A 25430-nucleotide genomic window follows, 5' to 3' on the forward strand; every position below is an offset into this window, starting at 1 on the left:
CTTTTTCATCATCTATGTTCTGTACTTAAATCTGCAACTCTTAAGTTATTAGTTTAACTATTAACTATTGAAATCAGCTGTGATTTCTCAGTTCCCTGGGGGAAAGAAAGAGGAGTCTGTGACTCCCCTTGTGCCTGCTTCCGACTCAAGCTGACATGCTCCCTTATGTCTGGTGTTGCCCCATGTTACCCTCTGGTGAATTACCATCTACTGTTGCTCTCTTTCGGCTCCTGACACGTTTCCTTTTAGCCCTCTTGTTTCACGGCCTCTTCTGATTATTTACATTACGTTATTTTACAGTATTCCAAGATAGTTATCATAGACCTTCGTATTTTTGGTTAGTTTTCTAAAACTCACTGTTAGAAAGCCTTTGTCACGTGTGAACATCCCATCAGCACACAGACCTGAATGCGTGTAATTCTGTCTTCTCGTAGATGTGTGTAATCACTTACTCATTGTCCTCACACTCACTGACATCCTTCCATGCCCCGGTTGAATTTTTTGTGAACATCACTTCCCGCCTTTCCTCAGTTTACTCCTGAGTTGCTGCTGAAGAGGCTCTAAGGAAGAGCACCGTCTCTCCCTTTTTATGTGCGTCAACTCATTTAATGCTCACAAGAGCTCTGTGAGACACTATTACTGTTGTGTTCCTAGTGTTTCCATGTTACAGATGAGGGAACTGGAGTCCAGTGTTTAAGTCACGCTTTTCAACCCACGCTCAGTCTCTAAAACCAGAGTGTTCTTTTTTTCCTCTCCATTCCCTTGAATACGTCTGTCTAGTTCCTAACCCTCTGTAAGTACTCAATAAATAGTTTGTTGGGTAAGTGAACTGAGCACATGATGAATGAGATAGTACCTGGTGGGCTCTTTATGGGTATGTCAAATGTTTTCCTTCAAAGAACTTACTTCTGTAGCCTTTGTGAAGGCCTGTGGCATGAAACCATAATTCAAGAGTGTTTTAGAGGTGAGTGGAATGGATCTCTGAAGTTTTCACCACTGGACTCTGCAGTGTTAATACTCGGCAACATAGCACATAGCGGAATAGCATTTAGTAAGGCCAAATTTGAAAGTGAAGAAGACAGTACATGGGAACACGGTCACTAAGTGCCTGGTCATCACATTTGGCTGTGATGGCAGCATATTTACTTATTACCAGTAGAGAGAGGGAAGCTGGGTGCAGAAAGCACTTGTTCCCAGAGCAGGATGAAGAGCGTCTGTGTGTGTGTGTGTGTGTGTGTGTGTGTGTTCAAAAGTTTGTTTTGTTAGCCTAAAGTTTTAGTCAAAACCAAGTTAAACAGGCATGGTGCCCACCCTTTGTTTCTTTCACCTGCTTGAGTGGCTGTTTCATATTTTATTATGTGGGACTTCATTTTTTAAAAAGAGGTTAAGTTTTACCAACACCCATTCACCGTAGGAACTTGTGATTTATTGTCAAGTGTTGCGGGAACCAGGATGAATCAGTCCTTGTGGTTAGTGGTTTTACGTAGGAGCAGAAAGGACAGAGACCCATCGAGAGTGTTTTAATGTTAACAGGGTGAAAAATGTTTTGTTTTCCACACCAAAACTTCTGGTCTTCTTAACCAGAAGCAACAGACAGTTATGAAATATTGTATCTATAGTTTTATAGAACCTGGTTATTTAACAGATTAGGTACCCTTTTAATCTTTATTTTCCTTATTGACTGACTGTATTTTAGTTTAAATAATCCTCATGCTAGTCAGCCATTGCAGACCTAGTTATGAAGAAAAATGGAATACAAAGTGGAATAACTTTTCAGAATGTTTATGAACTAGGCCAAACCAATTGCCTCTCTTAGGTTTATTGTTTCAAGTCATGAGTGATGCAGGTGCCTAGGCCTTTGTTATGCTGCTGACTCCCAGGGTTGTGTCTCAAAACATCCTTTCCTTCCTGATCATTCTCCTCTTTCTGCTAAACTGACATTCAGGTCCTTGATTCTGGGTGATGGAGCCTGTCTCATTCCAAAGCAAGGTCCCTGCAGGAAAAGACCATGATAAAGAAAGAAGGCCTCAGTAGTCTTTCTTTTCCAAAGTGGATTTTGGCATACACTCAAATTACGCTACGATCACCAAAACTAAGCACTGATTTTGTGCACGTGACAATTTTCATCCTCAAAGAATTGATGATGTGCTTAAGAACGTTAACCGCATCAGTCTCCTTCATGCACACAGCCACAGACCAGCCCCTCCTCCAGGTAGAAGCATGGTAGGAAACATGTCCCCCCTTCTCTAGCCTCTGCAAACCCACGCTGATGAAAAAAGGCATCAATGCTGGTGAGGTTTAAAATCAACTACCGAGAAGGAATATAAGAAATCTTATTAATCTCCTGTTTATACTTAACAAAATAAATCATTTAGCTGCCTTATTTTGACCTTCTGCTCCAAGAGAGCCATTCTTTTGAACTTGGACCCCAGAGTCCATGTGTATTGTGGTTACTCATTAAATCCTTCTCTCTTATAAACTCTTTTCACTAAAGACTTTGATGACACTGGGGCTCAGTTGTCCAGTCCTGATACGTTGCTGGGATAGTTCACACCAGGCCGCCTTACTTTATCGGGCCGGTTTCGCTCTAGTTTTGGCAAAAAGTTTTACTTTAAATTTGGCTTTCCACATTGAAGTATGGACACTTAATGGGTTTACCCATTTTGCCTGTTGTGGACACATAAACACATCAGATCTTTGAAACACTAGCAGCATTGTGGGTCATCAGGGGCTCTCCCTAAAGAAAAATTTGCGTAGGAAACAAAGAGCAACTGTGGATTTAACAGTTCCTCAAATGTTTTTATACATAGAAAGAACATGGAGAAGACTCCCAGTGATAAGCAGGTCAAACACGCACGTTGAGAATAATAGCCGGTGTTACTGTTTTACTGTGTGTCAGGCACTGTTGTAAAGGCTTCGTGCGTGTGACTCAGTCTTTGCGTCAGCCCTAGGGAGCAAGTCCTCTTCCCAGCCTCACTATGATGAGGTGTCTTCTCTTGCTCCAGGTCACCAGGTGGAGCGGTGGCAGGCCCAAGCCCGAGGGCCCCTCTGCAGAATGCACGCGCTCACCCATCTCTGCGTGGCCCGTTGTAGAAGTGTTGCTACCACCACTATGCTTTGGGGAAGGTGGGTTCCTGTCGCCACCGCTACTCCCTGACTGCCGTGTCCCCTGACTCCCTTATCACCCACTGCGGCTGGCGTTTCCACAGCTCCTTGGCCTCTCCTCAGCCTCATGCTCCCGTTACCATCTCCCCCTACACGCCTCGTGGCCCCCAGCCTGAAGACTCCCGGAGCTGGTCTATGTGGTGCCCTGCACGGGCCCCTGCTCCTCCCCGGCCGCTCTCCCACATGTATTCTCTGTTCCAGCCATACTAAACTCATTTCCATCTCTCAGCTCTGCCTGCCGAAGGCTCCCTTTCTGCAGGGCTTGTTCACAACCCCTTACAGCAACACCCACGGCCTGATGGCAGCTGCCCCAGGCCCTGGCCCTGTTGGCTTTCATTCTGCATCTTTCAACCCTCAGCTTGGAGGGCCCTTCCTCCAGAGGCTTCCCTTACCACCCCCTGGTCTGCAAGGCGCCACCCTCCTATGCTTCCCAGGGCACCCTCACTTCCTTGTCCTAGGACTTTGTACTCACACGTGCCCAATGTCTAGATCACCGCTCAGGTGACAGCTGCATTCAGGTAGGGGTCATGGCTGACGTGTTCACGCCTGTTGCGTGAACGCACCTATCACAGCGTATGGTGGACACCTTGGTGCGTGATGAACGAGCAGCGACTAGGTAGTCACAGGCGGGAGGAGCGGCAGCGAGCCTCGGGGATGCGCACCCCCTGCGGCGTCAGAGCTTGTGAAGCAGGGCTGGCCCGTGTTGCTCACGTCCCCTGGTGAGGGGCACGCCTCGACTTTCAAGTGTGGCTTCAGCTTCATGCGTGTATCTGTGTGGCAGAGTCTGTAGCTCTTGCGGTCGGCTGGCTCGGCCTCGTGTCTGCCTTAGTCGTCACACCTCCCGGGAAGTCCTCCCTTACTAGCTTGCAGGTCTGGGGCTGCGTGGTGGGGGTGGGCAGTTGCCTTACCGGGGACTCTTCCTGCGTTTGAAAGAACCGAGAGCAGTGGTAGCTCCTCACACCCTACCTTCCTCCCCCCGCCTCCCTCCTTCCACCCCTGCCTCGGTGGCTTTCTGCAGCAGCACCGCGTGCTGTCCCGGGTCTTCCCCGCCTGCTGCCCCGCTGCCTGTCGTGCAGTCAGGGGAGAGCCCATGAGAGCAGTTCCGGGGAACGGGCCTTTCCACGGAGTTGTAAGCTCTTCCAGCATGGAGCCTCCATAACAGGTCAGAAGTAGAACTTTTCTCTGGCTAGCTCACACAGGTGGTGTTTTTGTTTTTATTTTGTTTTGTTTTAATTTTTTGTTGTTTATTCATTTATTTTGAAAGAGAGAGAGCAAGTGGGAGAGGGCAGAGAGAGAGGGAGAGAGAGAAGTCCCATGCAGGCTCTGAACTGTCAGCACGGAGCCCAATGTGGGGCTTGAACCTACAAACTGTGAGATGATGACCTGAGCAGAAACCGAGTCGGACGCTTAACTGACTAGCCACCCATGTGCCCTTGTTTTCATTTTAAAGTTTATTTATTTATTTTGAGAGAGAGAGTATGAGCAGGGAAGGGACAGAGAGAGAGAGAGGGAGGGAGAGAATCCCAAGCAGGCTTTGTGCTGTCAGCAAGGAGCCGAGCCAGACATGGGGCTTCATCCCATGAACCGTGAGATCACAACCTGAGCCAAAATGAAGAGTGATGCTTCGCCATCGGAGCCACCCAGACACCCCAGAGATTTCATTTTTTGACCCTCCCAAGGCAAAATGACAAGTGAGCTCAGTGTCATCTGTGATGCAGTCAGAGGAATTCATACAAATGTACTTTTACTCCTCTGTCAAATTCCAGTTGATGCTTCCATTTCTTTCTCTTTCTTTCTTTCTTTTTCTTTTTCTTTTTCTTTTTCTTTTTCTTTTTCTTTCTTTCTTTTCTTCTTAAGTTCATGCTTCCATTTAAAGGTTATACACATATTTCGTTATGAATGTGATTGATCCTGGACATTGTGTGTTTTGTTGAAGAAAAAAAAACATCCGGAAGTTTAGGACCTTAGTTAAAAGTGAGCATTTTAGGGTCTCCTTTGGGGTCAGCAGCTGAAGTTACTTATCTCAGTCTTTGGATTTCCACCTGTGACCTGGATGTGCACTGGGATTTCTCTGGGTGTTTCCAGGGCTCCTGTCAAATTCTCAGTTTCAGAACAGGTGACTTGAAAACACCACGTAGTATTTTTATGAGGAGATAGGTAGATGACCACTGACTGAATGGTGAAATGGTGTCCTAACCATAAAATGAAGAAAGACAATTGATTCAGGATCTTTAGGTTGTTTAATTTTTTAGAAGTATTTTATTTATTTATTTACGTACTTCCTTACTTTCTTATTTATTTTAGAGAGTAAGAGAGAGTGCAAGCCAGGGAGAGGGGCAGAGGGAGAGAATCTCAAGCAGGCCCCATGCTTGGTCGGGAGCCCAGTGCAGGGCTCGATTCCACAACTCTGAGATCAGGACCTGAGCCAAAATCAAGAGTCAGATGCTCAACCAACTGAGCCACCCAGGTGCCCCAACTAATTATTTTTATTTTTATTTTTTTAATGTTTATTTATTTTTGAGGGAGAGACAGACAGACAGACAGAGCATGAGCGGGGAGGGGCAGAGTGAAAGGGAGACACAGAATCCAAAGCAGGCTCCAGACACAAAATCCAAAGCAGGCTCCAGGCTCTGAGCTGGCAGCACAGAACCCGACGCAGGACTCACACTGACGTGTGAGCCAAAGTCAGACGCTTAACTGAGCTACCCAGGCACCGCCCAGCTAACTTTTTTAAAGTAATCTCTACCCTCATTGCGGGGCTTGAACTCACAACCCCAAGATCAAGAGTCACATGCTCTACAGACTAAGCCAGCCAGATGTTGCCCCCGCTTTCTTTAAGTAATTAGGTAATTAATTTTAAAGCATTTATTAAAATGTACTGAATATAAGTACCTGTATGGGTTTAGGAGTGTAGACACCTCACCTCTTGATCAAATCTTTGTGTGATGCTTTTCCATTACCACCTTCTGCTGGAGCTTATAACTCTCCAGGACAGGGACCTATTGTGTTCTTGATTTTATTCTCTAGGAACAACATACCTTAGTCCTACGATAAATGTTTTTTAAACAAATTACATACATTCCCACTCCCCGTAACAAATTTGCAGTCTCGTCAAATTTCAGTAAGGACTAACAATGGATTCATTTAAATAAGGTTTGCTTCATTTTCAGAAATGGCTTGAGTTCTGTCTGAAAAAGCTGCTCCTTAGTATTTTCTCAGCAGATAGTTCTGAATACCCACAGCGGGGAGCTACCTGCCCATTAGAGCTACTTCATGGTGTGGCGTATGTTTCTGTTATTTCAGCCTGTAACGAGAATTGTAAAGACGTCAGTTAATTGTCCATTTAACTAACTTTTTTTTTTTAATGAGGGTTTTGTGAGAGAATTAAATTCTCACGGAGTACAGGTTGACAGAATCCATGTTCTAGATCCACCAGAAGACCCATACTTAATAATCTGAATCAAGGGAGGTTTTAGTTACCCCTGTTGGTGCACATTATGGTCTCGTTTTTCGTGGCAGTTTTGCAATCCTGACGTGGTAAAGCGGTCCATATTCTAGATCACCCTTACATAGAGACTGACCGAACAAGTGTCTAGGGTGGACTGTCATTCCGCTCGGCTGCTGTCACAAAGCGGTCATGTGACCCTTTCATGGAGGAAGTTTTTAATGCTCATTTCAGCCCTCAAGGGAAAATGTGCAGCCAAAATTCAAAGAAAACATGATATAAGAAAATGGTGTGTTTTGGAGGCAGACATTCTCCCCGAGTCAGCACGTCTCTGAAAAGATCACGGAAATCAGTAGTAAAATATGACATTCATATTTTCACTTTACTCTCCACTTTTCAGGAGCATGTCCTGCATAGAGAGCAAGATCGAGCTGCATTTCAACCAACGGTGGTTTCCATCTGTGCTGATTGTAATTTTTATCCATAGGTTTGAAGACATACCTGATAGCGGGTCAGAGAGCGAAGGAGTCTCGTTGCAGCTGTTCAGAGGCCTTGCTTTCTGGCTATGAGGTCATTGACGGCTCACGGGTGTCCTCAGGCCCTAGGGGACAGGGGACAGCATCGCCAGGGAGTGTCAGTGACTTGGCGCAGACTGTCAAAACCTTTGATAACCTTAAGGTTAGTTTTTTTTTTTTTTCCTACTTCTTAAACTTTGTATTAATTCTGCAGTAGCACATGTGAAATGATAAGCGGCCTTTGGGTCTGTGGCAGACGACTTGGAACGCCCTGCAATTTGGTTTTTGCAGTTTTTAAATTTAGTCTGAAGTCAGCAGCATTTTGCCTTTTTTAATACCTTTGCTTTTTTGACATATATGCACCTCCATTTTCTTTCTACGCTGCATCAATTTGCTTCTTACTCGAGTTATTTTCTTTTTCTGAGACCTACGCTGTCTTTTGGGATTTTTGAAAGCTAATGATAAATGACAGTAAAGGGGATTCTTCTCGCATCTTGCTTGTAGAGCTAGTTCGTATCCTACTGCAGACACCATTTTCTCAAGTGCTCCTAACGTCTCTTGAAATCCAATGTCTTATGATTATTTTAACTTTGTTGGTGTGGATGAATCTTGTGGCGTAGCTCACTTTAAGAGTGCATTCTTGCCAGGAATGTTGTAATATTTCATTGTTGGAACAGAGACCTCCTGGCGACTGTCTAGAAGTGCCCATTTCTGTTATAATAAACTACCACGGGATTAACATGGCAGACGGACCGTGGGCATTTAAAACCACTCCAGTTTATGAGCTGCTCCTCGGCTTCCACATTTGATTTCATTTTCCCTACTGGTATCTCTGGTTTATTTTTACGGTTGAAATATTTGAGGTTTCCATTTAATAAAAAAAAAAAAAAAATGAAGGAGAGAGAGAGAGAGAGGCACTGTTGACAGTTCCACTTCACTGTGTTGTTGTGTCCTCAAACAGGTCAGGACGATGGCCTGGTGTTATGACTTTAATCCAGTGTGTCCCTGCTTGTCCACATTCACTCAGCGCTTTGAGAGCTAGCTCAGAGGGGACCACAATGTGGGCGTCCAGGTCCTTTCCCTCTGCCAGAATCCATAGTCCCTGCCGTCCAGTTATTTTGTGTAATTGTGCTCAGTTTTATTAACAGCACTCTGATACCATTTTTATCGTGCGCTTTGTTAATTTAGTGCGGGATTTGCCACCCTCAGCACTAGGAACGTTTCGGGCCAGGTAACTCTTCGTGGTGGGGGCCATCCTGTGCCCAGTGGGACATTGAGCACCATCCGTGGCCTTCACCTTCACGTGCCAGGAGCGCCCCCTCCCCCCATTATGGTGACCAAGAATGTCAGACAGTGCCCAGTAACCCCTGAGACCCCTGAGGGATGAAGGAGGGTGAAACCCCCTCTGGTTGAGGACCCACGGGGTAGGGTGCTAGGCCGCCTCTTCCCCATATGCTCTGGCACGTGCATGACAGCTAAGGTATCTGATACTTCCTTAATGCCTGCACACTTTGAAGACAGCCTCTTCGCGTGGGGCAGTGACTTGCAGCGGTCAGAAGGCGGAGCTCCGGGCTCACGGGCTGTCCCTGCACACAACCAGGGGAGAATTGTCGGGGGGTGAGACGTTAAAAACACCTTTTCCAGGTACAGTTTCGTTATTTGGAGAGAAATTATTTCCTCCAGGCTTCAGACTGAACTGCATTTAAATAGAAAAATAGAGCTCAAATCCAAAAATGAATGATTTGTTGTGTTTGCCTGATACGTTAGATTACGTGTATGTGTGTTTCTATCCGTAGCACATACCTTCCAATTTTAGTGACAGCGATTCACTGCTAAATTACCCTAAAAAGGTTTTCTCTTATCCCAAAAGAACGTTTCTTGTTCTAGTGATATGTATATAGCTATAGTTATAGATATAAATGTCTTTATTTTTAAAATCTGGACAAAAACTATTTAGCGTATTCTGTTGCTGTGTATAAATTTTCCAAATAATCATTGAAAGTTTTCTGAAAATCTTGTGACCTATTAAGTTAACTGTGTCTGACAAAAGGAATTTGGGGTGGTGGGAGATCTTTGTGCCCCTTTCAGAAGGGAAGATCTTGAAGTGTAACTTCGGGACATTTTGATGGTGCAGGGAGGGTAATGGCATCTGAGTCTAGGGCCGCCCTGCGCTTGGAGTGGAGAGGTGGACGGCGCGGTCTCCACTCCAGGCCTTGCTGATCTAGGGCAGCGGGGCACAGGCTCGCCCCTCTGCTTCGGTTTGTGCGGGATCAGGTGAGAGCAGGCCTCTGTGAAAGCCTTGCAAATAGGAAGCGCTGGGTGACTTAGGGAGTCCTTAGAGCTATCGTCCTGAGCTGGAAGGACAGAAAACTGAGGTCTACTTGAAGGGCTATATGCACTCTAATGTACGTGTAAGGCCTTCCCTCGAGTAAGTTTTTGCACAACAGAAAAAATACTGGCTGCCCGCTCATAGGTTCTTAGGGCAGGTTTAACCCAAATACCTGTCAGCACCTCACACGAGCCATTGGTTTCTTGCCTTACGTGGTCTGTACTCCGGTCAGTTTTTCTAGTTAGCTGGAAGCACTGACTGCTTCCTCCTTCTCCTTCGTCAGGGTCCGTCGACTCTCCCTGGGAACGCACTTCTTCCCTTCGTGGCTGCTGCTGCCTCCTCCAGCGAGCGCAGCTCTCATGTAGGTTTGTGTGACCATCCTCGCATCTCCCCACCCACTGTGGGAAGCCCCGGCTCGTTGGAGGAGCCTGTGCCAGGCACTGTGTCCTTTGAAAGTACCTTCCCTTGAGCAGTGGTTTCTCAGGCCGGAAATAGGCATCAAGTACGGAAAAGTGTTGTATGGTCACGTAAACCTGCGCAGTCTGGGGCTGTGTGCAAGAGAAAGGGTCTCTCTTCTCCAGGGCTGCTCAGAGCCTCTAGCGTGCTGACAGCCACGTTGGGGCCTCCAGAGAGGGATGCGGAGGCCGTGCTCTCAGGCCTTGGTGACCACAGACTTCTTTTTTCAAGCAGCACCTTTCGGAGGAATGACTGTCTAGTGGAAGGAGCTTCTCGCAGGAACCAAGAAACTGGGGAAAGGTGTTGAGTGAATATTCCTCAAGTGAGAGCATGCGTGTCTTGGTCCTCCCGTCGCTCCTGTCACCCGTGGTGCTCCTCACGTCCCTTCCCTCTGGGCTTCTCTTCCTCGCCCCGGGTGGCGGAACTGCAGCTTCCTGTGTGTGACCCCTCTGGCTAACTGTGCTGTCTCCCCATCTCCAAATCCAAGGTCCATTCAGCTGTAACCTACCCGTTTGCTTGTTTCTTGGGCAGCTTCCTGTGAGCTCTTTGAATGCGGGAGGGCCCCAAGTGTTAAATAACGTATGCTTTTCCCAAGTGTGCACTCTGGCATGTGGTAGATAATTATAATGTTTTTTGGCTTACGTTTTTAATTCTTTTTTAAAGTTTATTTATTTGAGAGAGAGCACATGAGCAGGGAAGTGGCAGAGAGAGAGAGAGAGAGGGAGGGAGGGAGGGAGGGAGAGAGAATTCTAAACAGGCTCCTTGCTGTCAGCACAGAGCCTGACGCGGGGCTCAAATTCATAAACTGTGAGATCATGACCTGAGCTGAAATCAAGAAGTCGGTCGCTTAAATGACAGCCACCCAGGCGCCCCAAGTTTTTAATTCTTGAATGAGACACAGAGAGCTGTAGCTCTGCAGAGTTAGGCCACAAGTAGGACCGCACTCAGAAGCCCGAGCAGGACTGAATAGGAGCAGGTAATGTCAACACAGTACTCTTGTCTACCCCCTCGACGCGTGTCCCATGCAGGTTGTCTCCCAGTTCAAAGCTGGGGTAGTTTTACATAATGTTTCATAAACTCGTCTGTGATGACCTACCAAGAAAAAATAGTGACGTCAAAGGATAAAGGGTTTGGCCCTGATGTCATAGATCAGAGGGAGCGCTTCCCACGCCCAAGTCTTGGCTTCTTGAGTGGGGCAGTGAGGGTTTCTCATCAGGAAGGCCCTGCCATAGCCTGTTGCGGGACGGGTTCGACCAACACCACAGCGCCCAGCTGTCTGAGCCTGAGCTTGCAAAGAAAGCTCTAAGGTTTGGAGTAGAGGAAGGAGGAATCAAGAGGGGAGCCAGGGAAGGAGACAAGGACTCTAAATGTCAGTGTCATGGAAGGGAGCTTTAGTACCACGGAAAGAGCCAGAACTTAAAATCAAAGAGCCTTCCCAAAGCCTTGTCACTCAGTTTCTCTGTCCACAGTGAAATAGTGGATGGCGAGCTCCCAGGGCTGCCGCGAGGAGTAGCCGAAGTCATGCCCATGAATGCTAGGTTTGGAGGCTCACTTACTACCGGACATGTGTTTGTTCACTCCATGTGGAGAAGTGGACGCTGACCACAGGGTGGGGGGTCAAGAAGGACAAGAGGAGACAGATCTCTGCTTTGATTTGCCCACAAGGAGTCACTGACTCTCTCAGGAAGGTCTTGCCTTCTCTGTGTGTTCCGACTCCAGGGAGGGTCTTCAGATTTTGCTGTAGGGGACGTGACCATGTCATAAACGTGATATTGGAGCAGGAGCACCTGGGCCCGTGCAGTGTGACCTGAGCTCTGCAGTAGGTGTCTACCGCTCCATCTCCATGAATGCTGTGGATGATGGATGGATTGAGACTACACATGCCAGTAAAAATAGCTGGTCTGACGTCTCTGCGAAGAGCAAAAAAACGAAAACCGAAATGTGGATGGTTTTTTATCACATCAGTCTTAACTAGTGAACTGCGTGTGTGAGCTGTGAGAGCATCTCGGTTCATCTGTGAAGGACCTCATTGACAAGACACCTGCTCGCCCAGTCTCTGTGAATTTAACCTTAATCTATTATTCAGAACCCTGGGGCTGCACGCACACAGGGAGTTTCTACATGTTTACAGTCAGTAATGAGGCTAACGGTGTGGATTTGCCTACATGGGGGCAATTCATGGAGCATCTGTCCTGTTATCAAAAGGGCAATACTTTCCCTTTGAGGTCACTAGCTCCGGGGACCATCCTTCTGTGGCGTCACTGAGACTTTTTTCATGACTCTAAATAAGTGGTCACTCTTTTATGTCCTTGTTATTTTTACTCAAAATTATTACAAGGGGGCTCCGTGGGCTCAGTCTGAGGGAGCGGCCATCCTTCTAGTTCATTACAGAAACGGGAAAGGTAGTATCTGTCTGTAGTTCAGACACTACATATTTATTATAACTGGTGGTTTAATTGTTAGTGGTGATGGTTGCACAATTCTGTGAATATACTAAAATTCACTGAATTACATACACTTTAGATGGGTAAATTGCATGGTATGTTAACTCTATGTTAATAAAATTCTTACAAAATAAATAGTCTGATTCCAGAATGTGAATATGAAGTAAGTTTAAAAAAAAAAAAAGACTCCAGGTTGTATCTCCATTTCCAGTCCCGTGTTTTTCCTTCTGTCAGAGGAAGCCTGTCCCATGAAGGTCGGCAGTTAACCTCACAGAAGAGTTCCAGCTGAGGGAGGGAGAGAGCCATCACTGGGACACCACCATGGTATTTGCTGCAGGCAGGGTCCCTCAGTGAGTTCTGAAATTAGTAGGTAGAAGTTTAAGGAGAAGCAGGATATTTGCACAGCCTCCAAACACCTCCACCCCCCGATATTTATTGATTGCAAAGAGAAGAATAGTAACTCCACGGTGGAAAACCTGGTGGGCCCTGCCTCACTGGGTGATGAAGGCTGGCATGTCTATTAATAAGGCTCTCAGTGTCACGTGCATGCCCCCGCACCCTACCGTGTGATGTATTGACAAGGGCACGTCACCTCTGTGGGGTTCTTCTCCCAACTCCTAAACCTTGGCCAACTTTTGAGATCACACTGGACAAGTGCAGATTTGAGGCCGGTCTACAGAACACATGACACCTGACCATGACACCGAAGGAGTGACAAGTCACCAAAGACGAAAGACAGAGGACCTGCCACTGGCTGGAGGAGACAAGGAGACGCTAAATGCAGCGTGGGATCCCGGAACAGAAACTGGACACTCAGGGGAAAGCTGGGAAATCTGAGCCTGTAGCGCAGTTAGTAGTTCTGTGCAGTGTTAATTACTTCGTCTTGATGAGCGCGCTGTGGTTGCTGTGAGGTGCAAACGGCCGTGGAAGCGGGAACTGACACGTGGTGGGGACGGTTGGGGACGACACGTGGCCTGCAGCTCTCTGGACTCTTTCCCACTCCGTGTAAGTCTGTTGTCTCACGATGTAAGCGTCTAATGTACGTGTACTAACTTTTTACCGTAGTTGTGCTATTCTAATCATACTGTGTAATATAAATATACCATGTTGACTGTATTTCTGTGATATATCACATGTGAATTGAACTGGAAGATGTGTCCAGCGTCATTTAACTGGTATTATCAGGCAGTAAAGTACTGCACGTAAATGAAATTTCCCCAAATAACCACACATTTTCTTCTTTTGACTTCCTGATGGAATATTTCCACAGCACAGTAATGATCTGCTTGCCTTATCAGCCTCCCTTAATAAACCCAGTGGTCGTTTAGGGCCCAGGAATCTGAGCAGGGTTCTGTGACTCTGTGCTCCACGACTTTGAGATCTTAGGTCTGATTTTTACAGGTTTTTGTTTTATTTTGTTGTTGTTTTGCCTCCCGTACTCTCAGACTGTGCATTTTCTGTTCTTAAAGCTTCTAAGTTGCCTTACTTCTTCTGTAACAATTTCTGCTTCTATTTTCCTCTAGTATTTTGTTTGCAGAAATCATCTACTCGGAAGTGTTCATGCTTCTGCTAACCCACTAGCTTCCGCGATGCTGCACTGGCCCGCCAAGGATAGGAGAAGGCAGGTGACTTACTCCTGCTCCCTCAGAGAGGCCACATGCTCGGATAGGGTCCAGGGTGCTGCCACCTGGGCTTCAGCTCCCCTCTGTCGTTTTCTAACTGCATAACTCTGGGCAAGTCCTTTCTCTTCTCTGCCTCATGTGTAGAAGGGAGCTGATCACAGCGTCTGCTTCCCGGTGCTTCTGAGGACTACGGGCAGAGAATGCAGAGCCCTTCGTGGGTCTCAGGAAGTCTGTCTGTCGTTACCGTTGCACGTTGCACGTTCCTGTCTGTCACGCTCAGCCTGGGTTTCAAGTTTGGGAGCACGCTCTGCCTTTCTGGGTCCCAGGACAGCTCGCCGAAGTCACACTCAGCAGGCCAAACGGGTGAAGCCAGGCCTTTCTGATGTTTCCTCTTCGATTCTCAGAAAAGAGGTCTCCCTGCTCCCTTCCTTGACAGTTATGAAAAAGGACAGCTGTTGGCTTGGAAGTGATGTATCTCGTGAAGAGAGAGAGCCTTGAAGAAAAACCTGTTTTTTACCTCTATGACATGTATTCTGAACAGAATGGAGCATGTGTACATTGAAATGGGTTTAAAACAAATGCGTTTATGTTCTAGTGTGTTGGAGAGGTAGTTATAATCTCCGCTCCAAAGCTGACGTCCGTGCTGGGGCAGGAGCAGACATCATCTGGGAAAATGCAGAGTGTGTTCTTGGGTGTTCTCCAAGGGATCTCGGGTTTCCGAGGCAGCAGCCAGCACACTCCTTCGCCCCTACAGCTCTGTTTTGGGGACCCTACCTGGTCTTAGTAAAGCTTCCCTTGGTGCCAGTTGCCAGGAGTGCCACTGAACCAGGAGGTGGTCATCTGCTTGGGTTACTTCAGGGGAGTGAGGCACAGGAGATCACAGTGCCAGGGTTATTCCTGGGTCCTCCCCGTGTTAGGAACGGAGGCCAGAGAACGGCTGTATGGTGTTCAGGGACCATGAACCTGCAGTCTGACTCCCCCTGTTGATGAAGCGTTGTGTCCTCAGAGCGGCCGCATGGTCTTTTACGAGGAGTAATTGTCAGGCACACGGGACCCCAGACACTGTGCGGATAAGGACCTGGTTTTTGGGCATTGCTGTGCCCTCAGCACATCGGGATTCTCAATCCCGTATCGTTGTATCGGGCTGTTGGACACCTTGCCTCCCAAGGTGATAAGGTACCCCAGAGAGTTCCCTGAAGTCCGAAATGCTCTTCCTAGTGAGGACTTCTCCGTAGGAGGAGAGCCGGGTGTTTAACGGGTGGGGAAACATCTCAGAGGTGTCTTGTGTGCTTCGCAAAAATCAGTTTAAGAGATGTTTTCACCCAGATGAACACGAAGCAGGAAAATAGTTAAAGGTTCTGTGGGTGGTGGAGAGGGAGACAAGCCCACCTTCTGTGGCCTGCGGGGGCCTCCCTGGTGCAGAGGGGATCCTCACCACACAGCAGAAGGGAGTATTCGGTTGTGAGGCAGTCTCCATCAGTGCACAGACTTCACTAAGGCTTTTTGTTTCATTTGTTTTAAAGATTTAATCAGTAAAATTGTCCCCCAAAAGCGAAGTAGATGAGGAAGAAATAGAAGGACAAAGAGCCACATTTTCAAAGCGCAGTGAAAGGATCCTCTGGATCCATGTACTGCAAGTTCCTGGGGCTGCTGCTTCTGCCGCCCGCTCCTAGGGCCTACACTGCCTGCACGAAGCTGCTGGGGGGATGCAGAGGGACTAGTGAGCACTGTTCAGGCCACTGGGAGTCCCGGCCACAGGGCCTGCTCTCTGCTGCTTGACGTGTGACTCTGACAAGCCCCTGAACCTCCCAGAGCACAGTCTCTAGAGCATGATGACCATTATGTCTGCACCTTTGCTCCCGGAGGTTCTTTTGTGGGCCGGCCACCTGACCTCACCTTTGTATTAGAACATTTTATTACGGGAGGGAACAGGCCCCGTGGCCTCTCTCTGTCACAGAGATGTAGACTTGGGTTGCCCAGTTGTCCCAGGCTCCTGAGATCAGCCAATCCCCCTGGACACTCCTGGTCTCCACGGGCTTCTTCCAGCCCCTTCGCAGTCACCCTTCAGAGAGAGGGTGTGTGCCTGCGAAGCGTACCCAGGGACTCCTTCACAGAGGGTGTGTGCCCTCTGGTGTCCAGTAGGTTTGATAGTCACTGTTGCATATTTGTGGCTCTGAGTGCTTAAAACATCTTTCATGTGTGACGCCAGCGTGCCATGGGCAATGTCTGAGAAGCACAGGGCCTGTTTTTAAAGTACATGTTCTGTGCTTGAGGAGAGAAAAGTACTCAGGAACAAACGATGCCAAGAGATAATGAGGTTGGCTGCTCTGTCTGTGACAAGGACATTAAAGGACCAGATGTGCTGTCTTTAGAACCCGAGGTTTTACTGTTAAGGACCAGCATTTGCTGAGTGCTCACTGACGCTGCAGGCACAGCCCAGTGTGGTGAGCACATGTGCGCTCCCGCTCGCTCGTGCACAGTCCTCCCACGGGGCCGGGACGGGGCTCCCTCGTCCTGCTCAACTCTATTCTGGGAGGTCAGTAGCGGGAGACACAGTCCTGTTTCAGAAAGGAGGAAACAGGCCAGGGAGTCTCGTACCTATCATGTGTTAGAACCAGGATTTGGTCCATGATACGGCCTCTGATCACTGTGTTACACACCAGTAATCACTATAGTAACTTCTAGAAGCTAGCTAGAACTACTGTTGTTATGCTACCTCTCTAGCCTTGAAGTTTAAAAAGTGGCCAGAGAAGTAGCTGTTACTCTTTCACTGTGTCTTCAAGAGGTTAGGGAAAGCCCCAGACCCTCAGGGTATGACCCAGCTTAGAGTCTCTCTGACCGTCCCCTGCACCGGATTGTACCCCCCTCTCCCCCTAGGCTGCCAGTTGGCCTTTGCAAAACCAGTGTGGCCCTAAAGGAGCAGCCACCACTGCCGCTACCAGAGCCACTTACTCCCACCCTCGCCCCACCACAGGACACCCTCGGGAATCCTGCTGGGCCTGTCGGAGGCCTGCTGCTTTGGTGTATATATCGCCACTTTGCAAATGAATGTGAGTGTTCATACTTGTACATTGCATCAGATTCCCAGATGACACAACTCTTTAGAATCTTTATTTCTTTTATTTAAATAGTAGAGGCCTGAAATCTAACTTCAGATGTGATGTAAGTCATATCCTTGCCCTTGGACCCTAAATGATACTTACTTAATTGATTTATTTAGTTTAGTTTAGTTATTTTGAGAGAGAGAGAGAGAGAGAGTGAGTGTGCAGAGAGAATCACAAGCAGTCTCCGTGCTGTCAACACGTGAACCATGAGATCATGATCTCAGTGGGATGCTTAACCGACTGAGCCACCCAGGTGCCCCTAAATGATACTTATTTTAACTTTCTAAAATAACGTCTAGCCTTCTATAATGTATTCCAGTGTTTAACGGTGCTTAGTATGCTAGAAATTGTTCTAGAGTGCCGCTAGATCTGTCCTGCTGCCATTCGTCTTCTCCACCCGCAGCCGTTAGTCGCTGTCTTGGTGGCGGCTGCCGGCACGCAGGATCACGTCCATAGTAAGAGTAAGTCGGTGCAGCATGCACTGAGCGCCGGGAGCAAGGCCACGAGTCGCCATCTTCCTCGCTTAGTTCTTCCCACACGTCTGCAGCAGCCATCCCCACTCCTGTGTGTAGGTGAGAGGACTGAGGTCCGCAGTCTGAACAGGGAGCTCCACGCCCTGGCTGTGAGAGGCAAAGCCTGCCCTTTCTACTCCGCCTGTCCCTGCTGAGCCTCCACCTGTCTTTTCTGGGTCAGCTAATTGCTCAAGCTTCGGAGAATTCCTGCGTCTGTAAACATGTCCCTCTGACTTTTCAGCCTGTTGTATACAAACAGCTCACCGTCACACACAGCCTGAGAAGCTTGTGTAGGCTAGTGGCCGGTTTGTTGGCTTAATAACAGATTTATCGAGATCTAATTTACACTCACACAAAATGTACCCTTTTAAAGTAGACAATTTGGTGGGTTTCAGTACACTTGCAGGATTGTACCGCCGTCACCACAGTCCATTTTAGAACATTTTCATCACCTCCCAAAAGAAACTCCACGTCCTTTAGCTCTCTCCCCATTCCTTCATCCCCTCATCCACTGATCTCCTTACTATCTCTATGAACTTGCCTTCTCCGGACATTGTATATACATGGAATCATGTAATAATGTTGTCCTTTGTGTCCGGCCCGTGTCACCTGTCAGTGTTTTGAAGGCTCATCCATGTTGTAGCACGTGTCAGGGTTTCATTCCTTTTGATGGCTGAATGCTCTTCCATCCTGTGGGTGTTCCACACTTTGCTGATCCTTTCATCCATTGATGGACATTTGAGTTGTTTCTACTTTTTGGCTCTTACGGATAGCGCTGCCCTGAGTGTTCACGTACCAGTCTGTGTGGTCGTGTTTCCGTTTTTCACTTCGCCAGTTTGTTTTTAATTCATGCTCAAGTGGCTCAGTAAGCCTTCCACTTGGTTAAAACCATTCGGCGCCACAACCAATTGCACCTGATAGACTTGATTGGATTACGGGTTGTGGCTGTGCTTTCTGGGTGTGTTCCTACGGCATGTGTTTTTCTTGTAGACCTGCCCTTCGTGCGGAATCACGTTCGCCCCCAAATCGGAAGCTGGTGCAGAAGGAGGAGCGGTCCAAAACGGCTGTCAAGAGGAGCATAAAAACAGCACCAAGGTAACAAGCTCATGGCTGTTCTTTCCGTCAGCTCCTCTCCCGGTGCATCCACCCTTGGTGGCATTCCTGTCTTGTCGGCTTCTCACTTCTGAGAATAATTCCCCGTGGGCGACACCATCCCATACCTTCTCGTCCTTTGGGTTTTGACTAGACCAGTAAGATCGGGTTGGAGAGTCAGGACTCACCCTCGTGAAGTGGAGTAATCACATGCCTGCCTTCGCAGGCACTCAGAGCTTCAAGATGCAGACTGCTGTAGCCAGGGAAGGTCTGTGGGGCCAGAGCACGGGGCAGAACGTGCACATGCAGCGACACGAGGGGGCTCTGCAGGAGCAGAGATGTGTCGTGAAGAGAGGCTTGGGGTCAGGGCTGGCAGCAAGGACACTGCCACTGAAGTCTCACCCAGAGACAGAGTCAGGACCGCAGAGGAAGGGAGGACAAGCACCAAACCGGGAGCCCTTTGAATACAGCTTATAAAGGCTGACTCTCCCGGGAGGCCTGCGTCTGTTCTCCTCCGCCCTCCCTCTGATCGATCCCTGTACCGTACCGTATCCACCGCCCCAGCCCCCCCCCCCCCGCCCCCCCGCCGCTTCCCCCACAGCCCTCTGCAATGCCGATTCTGTGGTTGGCAAGCTCCGAGAGCCTCAACTCTTCCTTGGCCTTCTCTCCACCTCCTTACTGGTCCTTCCCACGATGTCACCTTCCTGGCTGCCTCGACCCCTGGAGGTGCAATTTGACAAAATAGCAGGGGTGGGGAGAAGCGGGTGGGTGGAGAGGTCGAGCGTCAGATCGGAACAGAGGTGTGAGGGTGCTGGTCAGTCGTGCGGCAGGGCCGGTGTGGTGGAGGCCGGGATGGAATAACACTGTGACATGCCTGCACTTCAGCCTCTGTGTCTGCCTCCCACTCCCCTTGTCTTGAGGCAGGCTCCTGGAGCTCCTAATTCCAAAACTCAAAATGGACTTCTGAGTCCTCCCCATGAGGAGAAGCTCACCAACAGTCAGACCTCCCTGTGTGAGATCTTACAGGAAAAGGGAAGGTGGGCAGGAGTGAGCTTGGACCAGTCAGCTCTCCTTCCGCTGAGATTCAAGAACATCCGGGAGAAAACAGACGCCCATTTTGTTGATGTTATCAAAGAAGACAGGTAAGCATCAGCCATTTCCCAGTGAAAGTGAAGGTTTGCAGGTTTGTAGGTAGAGGTCTCTCCCTTTTTCTGAATTTGCTGATCCCCATGTGTTTGCCCTCCACTGTCACTAATTTACTTTATTTTGAAGTAATTTGAAACTTGCAGAAAAGTTGCATGGATAATACAAAGAATTCTCGTTCTACTCTTTGCCCAACTTACCAACTTGTAACATTTTACTATGTTTGTTTTATTCTCTCTCTCCTCCTTTATCTCTCTATGAAATTTATGTTTTATTTTTTTTGGAACCATTTGATAGTAAGTTGGATACATCATGCCCTTTGTCCCTAAATTGTGTATTTCCTAAATACAAAGATGTCCTTTTACATAACCATGGTTCCTAAATTCAGGAAATTTAGCACAGATGGAATATTTTATCTAATCTACAGTTCATATTCCGGTTTGGCCAGAAATTTTGGCCACAGATATGATGTGTCCTTCTCAGGTTCCCTATCCAGAGGCACACGGCGCCCTTTGTCTTCCATCAATGGTAGGGATTCTGAGTACCCAGGCCGGTGCTGTTGACTTCTCCAGTCTGTAGTTATTGTCTCCTCGAGACAATTAAGTGGGACTTGAAGACCACACACGTACTCCATTCCTCATCAGACTGCCCTGGATTCCATCTCCATTGATGGTTCTTGCCTGGAACGGTCTTTGCTCTGGTGGTGCAAAGTGTCAGTTTTCCTACCTCGGCACCAACCGCACACTTCTCATTAGGCCCTTGGCCTACCGTAAGGAAGAAGAGCCCCTCCTTACTTACTACTTTTTGCATCCATCTGTTGCCAGCCTGGACTCAGGGAGTCCTCTTGGATTTCATAGGATGCAGTCTCACCACTGGCCTTTTTATGTGTGATGCTCCAGTTGTCCTGAATCTGCCAGGCAGAGCGCCCCTCGGGCTGGGCCCCATGTCCTTTTGACACCCCCCTATCCTTTGTTTTTCAAAGTTTCGGGCACCCTTTTCTAGCACAACAGGATACTCCAGGCCCATTTTATATCTCCTCTGACCCTGCTCAAGAATCGGCTATTTCTCCGAAGAGCCTCGCCTCCTTTCAGTGAAGAATGGTATTCAGTTATGTTAGTTGTTAATGTCTGATTAATGTCCTTGTAGCCAAAGACATACTCTGTGATTTCAGTCCTTTTACATTTATTGATACTTGTTTTATGGTCTCACATGGGTCTCTTTTGGTGAATATACCATGTGCACTTGAAAAGAATATGTTCTGCATTTTTAGGATGTTATGACCCATAAACACAAGTAGGTCCCAGAGGTTGGCAGTATCAGATCATCTGTGTTTTACTTTTTGTCTATTATTCTATCATTGTGAAGAGAGGGATTTTTAAATCTGTCACCGTGACTGTGGAATTGTTGGTGTTTCTTTTTAGTCCTGACAGTATATGTTTCAAGTATTTTCAAGCTCTTTTTGTTTTAGGTATATACACATGTATGAGTGTTATAAATTCCTGGTGAATTGGTCCTTTTGTCATTTTGAAGTGTCCCTCTTTATCCCTGGTAATACTCTGTCTTAAAAACCACTTTATCTGATACTAGTGTAGTAACTCTAGCCTTCTTGTTCTTACTGTTTGCCTTGTATATCAGTTTCCATAAAAAAATTTCAACCTCTGTCTTTATATTTGAAGTGTGTCTCTTGTGGGTCTTACTTTTTTTAAATCATTCTAAAAATCTCTGCCCCTTAATTCCATTTTAATATATTTACTGGCTTTTTAGCCATACTTCTTTGCATTATTTTGTTTTACTTTTTGGTGGTTGCCTTAGAACTTACAGATAAGCATCCTTGAATTTTTATAGTCTTCTTATGGTTAATGTTGTATCATTTCACTTTATGTTTTTTTTTAAGTTTACTTATTTATGTAACTAATCTCTATACCCAGTGTGGACCCCAAACTCATGACCCCAAGATCAAGATTCACATGCTCTTCCAACTGAGCCAGCCAGGTTCTGCTGTATCATTTCACTTAACATGTAGACATCCTATAGCTGTATAGATACATTCTTCTCTTCCAACCCCTTATGCTGTAGTTTTTACACGTGTTACATTTACATGCATTATAACCCCAGCCTCTAGTGCCATTCTCTTGGTAATCTCACATTGGTCTCCACTGATGACTTTTCTGTTGAGTTGGATCATATTTTCCTGTTTCTTTGCATGTTGTGTAATTTTAGATTGTGTCGTGCTCAGAAAATCTGGATTCTGTTGTATTACTCTGAAGAGTCTCAATTTTTTCTTTCTTTCTTTCTTTCTTTCTTTCTTTCTTTCTTTCTTTCTTTCTTTCTTTCTTTCTTTCTTTCTTTCCCCCTTCCCTCCCCTTCCCTCTCCTTCCTCCCTCCCTCCCTCCCTTCCTCCCTCCCTCCCTTTCTTCTTCCCTTCCCTCCCTCTCTTCCTTCCTTCCCTCCCTTCCTCCCTCCCTCCCTCCCTCCTTCCCTTCCTCCTTCCCTCCCTTCCTTTTTCCCTCCCTCCCTTCCTTCCTTCCTCCCTCCTTTCTTCCCTCACTTCCTCCCTTCCTTCCTTCCTTCCTCCCTCCCTCCCTCCCTCCCTCCCTTCCTTTTTCCCTCCCTCCCTTCCTCCCTTCCTTCCTTCCTTCCTCCCTTCTTTCTTCCCTCACTTCCTCCCTCCCTTCCTTCCTTCCTCCCTCCTTTCTTCCCTCACTTCCTCCCTTCCTTCCTTCCTTCCTTCCTTCCTTCCTTCCTTCCTCCCTCCCTCCCTCCCTCCCTTCCTTTTTCCCTTCCTTCCTTCCTCCCTTCTTTCTTCCCTCACTTCCTCCCTCCCTTCCTTCCTTCCTTCCTCCTTCCCTCCCTCCCTGCCTCCTTCCCTCTCTCCCTCCTTTCCTCCCTTCTTCCCTCCGTCTGTTCTTTCCTTCCCTTCCTTCCTCCCTCCCTTCCTCCCTCCTTTCTTCCCTCACTTCCTCCCTCCTTTCCCCCCTCTCTCTCTTTCCCCCTTCCCCCCCTCACTTCCTTCTTTCCTTCCTCAGGCAGTTCACTTCCCTAAACTCAGACACCAAACGTTGCCTCCCCTAGGGTAGGCAGTTGCTCTTTTTTCTTTCCAGCCTGAATCAGGCTGCTCAGAGTCTGCTGTGCATGTGCACACCTCAAGCGTCAGCCAGAGACTTGAGCAGAGCTTATATGGTGAATGTGGGGGTGCCCCTTCTCTATTTTTTTTCCTCTGGGATTTTCAACCCCATTTTCTCAACCATGAGCCCCCAAACATTGTTTCCTGATTTTCCAAGACAGCGAGATTGTGGCTTTTCTATCTGAGTTTTAGCCATCCTGCATGTGTTGCTGACTAATGGCGGTCTTCAGGCCAAAAAAAAAAAAAAAGGGGGAAATTAAGCTGGTGCTGTTCTCTTCTTCCAAGTCTGACTCTCCTCCATCTTCTGTCTGCTTTGGTTAGTCTGTACTGCCTTCCAGGAGTAATTTTTATAATCTTGTCCAGGGTTTATTGTTATCTGAGAGGGGATTGGTCCAAAAGGAGCTAATCTCTGTTCCCAGAAATGGAACTTCCCAGTATTAATTTCAGAGGAACAGCACGGCTTCTGGCTGTGTGGATCCTGTCCCTTGACTGCTAACTGTGGCCGTTGCACATCGTCCTTATAGCCGCTGTGTTGATTTTCCTCTGTCTACACTTCCTGAGTGGAAAGGATGACGAGGGTCAACATTTGGGGATGGAATTTTCTCTCTTCTGAGTGTATGAGTATAGTGAGGTCCTGAGCACCTGTCACAGAAGGAGAGAGTCCACTGTGCTTCAGGGACAGGAGGGAGCGTGCCTATGTGAACCCCACTGTGTGTCAGGCACATGGGAGGGACTGTATCTGTTTTATCTGATTTAATTGCAGAAGTTATTGTCTGAGGGAAAGAGACTACACTCCCTGGTTGTATTTGCCTTCTGAAAACATGTCAACACTCTCTTAAATTTATAGTAATTTTCTGCAGAATAAAAAGGATTTTAGTATTTGCTAGCAACCCACAAAAGAATGAGAATCACATAAAGCAGGTTTGATTTCTCTGCTATTAAAATCCTTGAGTGTTATTTTTCAGGTTTCACACGCAATCTGCACATGTGACAATAGCACCCCAGTTACACTAACTCTGTAAACAGTTTTGTGATAACAGCCTGTCTGCTGTGACAGCGGTACTGACTGTCAGAGCTCTGAATGGCAGGACAGCAGCTCCGAGTGATGTTTTCATCAGAAGCCTTGGAATCAGCCTAAGTCTTCTCAGTACAGGATGTCTGCCTCTCCAGAAGCAGTCGTTTTCTAGCACAATAGAGCTGCCTTCTTCCTCAAACACTGAGAGATGTTTCCAGAAGCAGGGTTCTCACGATGTATGCTGTAATGACAGTGGGCAGCCATTGTTTTTTTGGAGAGTAAACACAACATGTGTTTTAGAAATACAAAGCACTTTCCAGACTTGTGTGTGTCCTAAGGGAGTGGTCCGGCGGGGTCTATCACATAGTGACCCTCAGACAATGTTTTTGTGACATGCTTGGGGAACGGTGTTGGGGCAGCAAATTGCGGTCTTCTGATACAGTCAGCACAATGACTGTGCGCAGTGTTGATCAAATGGATTTTTCGTTTCTTCTAGCCTGATGAAGGATTATTTTTTCAAGCCACCCATCAATCAGTTCAGCTTGAACTTCCTGGATCAGGAGCTAGAGCGATCCTATCGGACCAGCTATCAAGAAGAGGTGCGTTTCCCCTCATACTTCTATGAAAGAAATTTATTGTTTGTGCTGGACAGTTTGCTATCAGCTTTGTGCTTTGGCAGAAGCCAAAGCTTTTTTTTTTTTTCGCCTTGAGTGACAGGACACCGAAGGCTACTCCTGATTTCTCACAGTCTGTAAGCCCCAAGCTGCGTCTGCATGTGAATTTATCCACACAGGGAAAACAACCCCGATCTTTCTGTGCTCCATCATTTAGCATCGCAGGCATGTCTTTTCTGGGCCCCCTGCTCATTGCTGGCTGGCATTTGCCTCATTTTCTCCTTCCTTCCCTGGGACTCCCTAACACTACATGCATGTCACTTTGTTATGTTTACCACAGCACCCTGACGTTTCAGATCCTGTCTGTCCCCACCATTAGGTTGTGAGCTCCCAGCGCCCGCACAGGGCCAGGCCCCGAGCAGGCTCTTGACTGAAGGCATGAGCATCTTACTATCTGTTGATGTGCCCATGCTTTCATCTGCTGCAGCTTCAGTCCCTGCCTCTTACTGCTGACATGAAGCCAGCTGTCACACACCCTGAACCTGGGACCCAGCATTCAGTGGAAGCTTCCAGAAAATGGCTTCTGTTACACGGCTTCACAGACACAGAGTCGTTGCCTTTGCCAGTCCATAACCCACCTTTCAGGCTCATTATGTAACGTGCTTGTGAGAACTTACTGGTTTGTAATTGCTTGCTGTGTGACCTGGGGCAAGTTTCTTAACTGCTCTGTGCCTTAGTGTCCTCGTTAAAAGCGACAGTAGAGATGGCCTGCCTTAAAGAACTTACACTTGTATTCGGTCCAGGGTGGGCAAGTACTCAACAAACGTTGGCTTTGTCTTTCATCTAAATC

At 47.4% G+C, this 25430-nt stretch overlaps 1 protein-coding gene across 1 annotated transcript in view; it reads left to right on the plus strand.

Moving 5' to 3' along the window:
* The window catches only part of ADCY9 (adenylate cyclase 9), a 120094-nt gene that overhangs the window by 76145 nt on the left and 18519 nt on the right, over positions 1-25430 (plus strand). The window contains exons 3-6 of the mRNA XM_042972417.1: positions 7098-7288; positions 18583-18687; positions 19609-19826; positions 24463-24565. Of these exons, the coding sequence (XP_042828351.1) occupies positions 7098-7288; positions 18583-18687; positions 19609-19826; positions 24463-24565 (617 nt within the window). The remainder of the gene's footprint in view (positions 1-7097; positions 7289-18582; positions 18688-19608; positions 19827-24462; positions 24566-25430) is intronic.

The sequence above is a fragment of the Panthera tigris genome, chromosome E3 (assembly GCF_018350195.1).
Source record: "Panthera tigris isolate Pti1 chromosome E3, P.tigris_Pti1_mat1.1, whole genome shotgun sequence".
Lineage (NCBI taxonomy): Eukaryota > Metazoa > Chordata > Mammalia > Carnivora > Felidae > Panthera > Panthera tigris.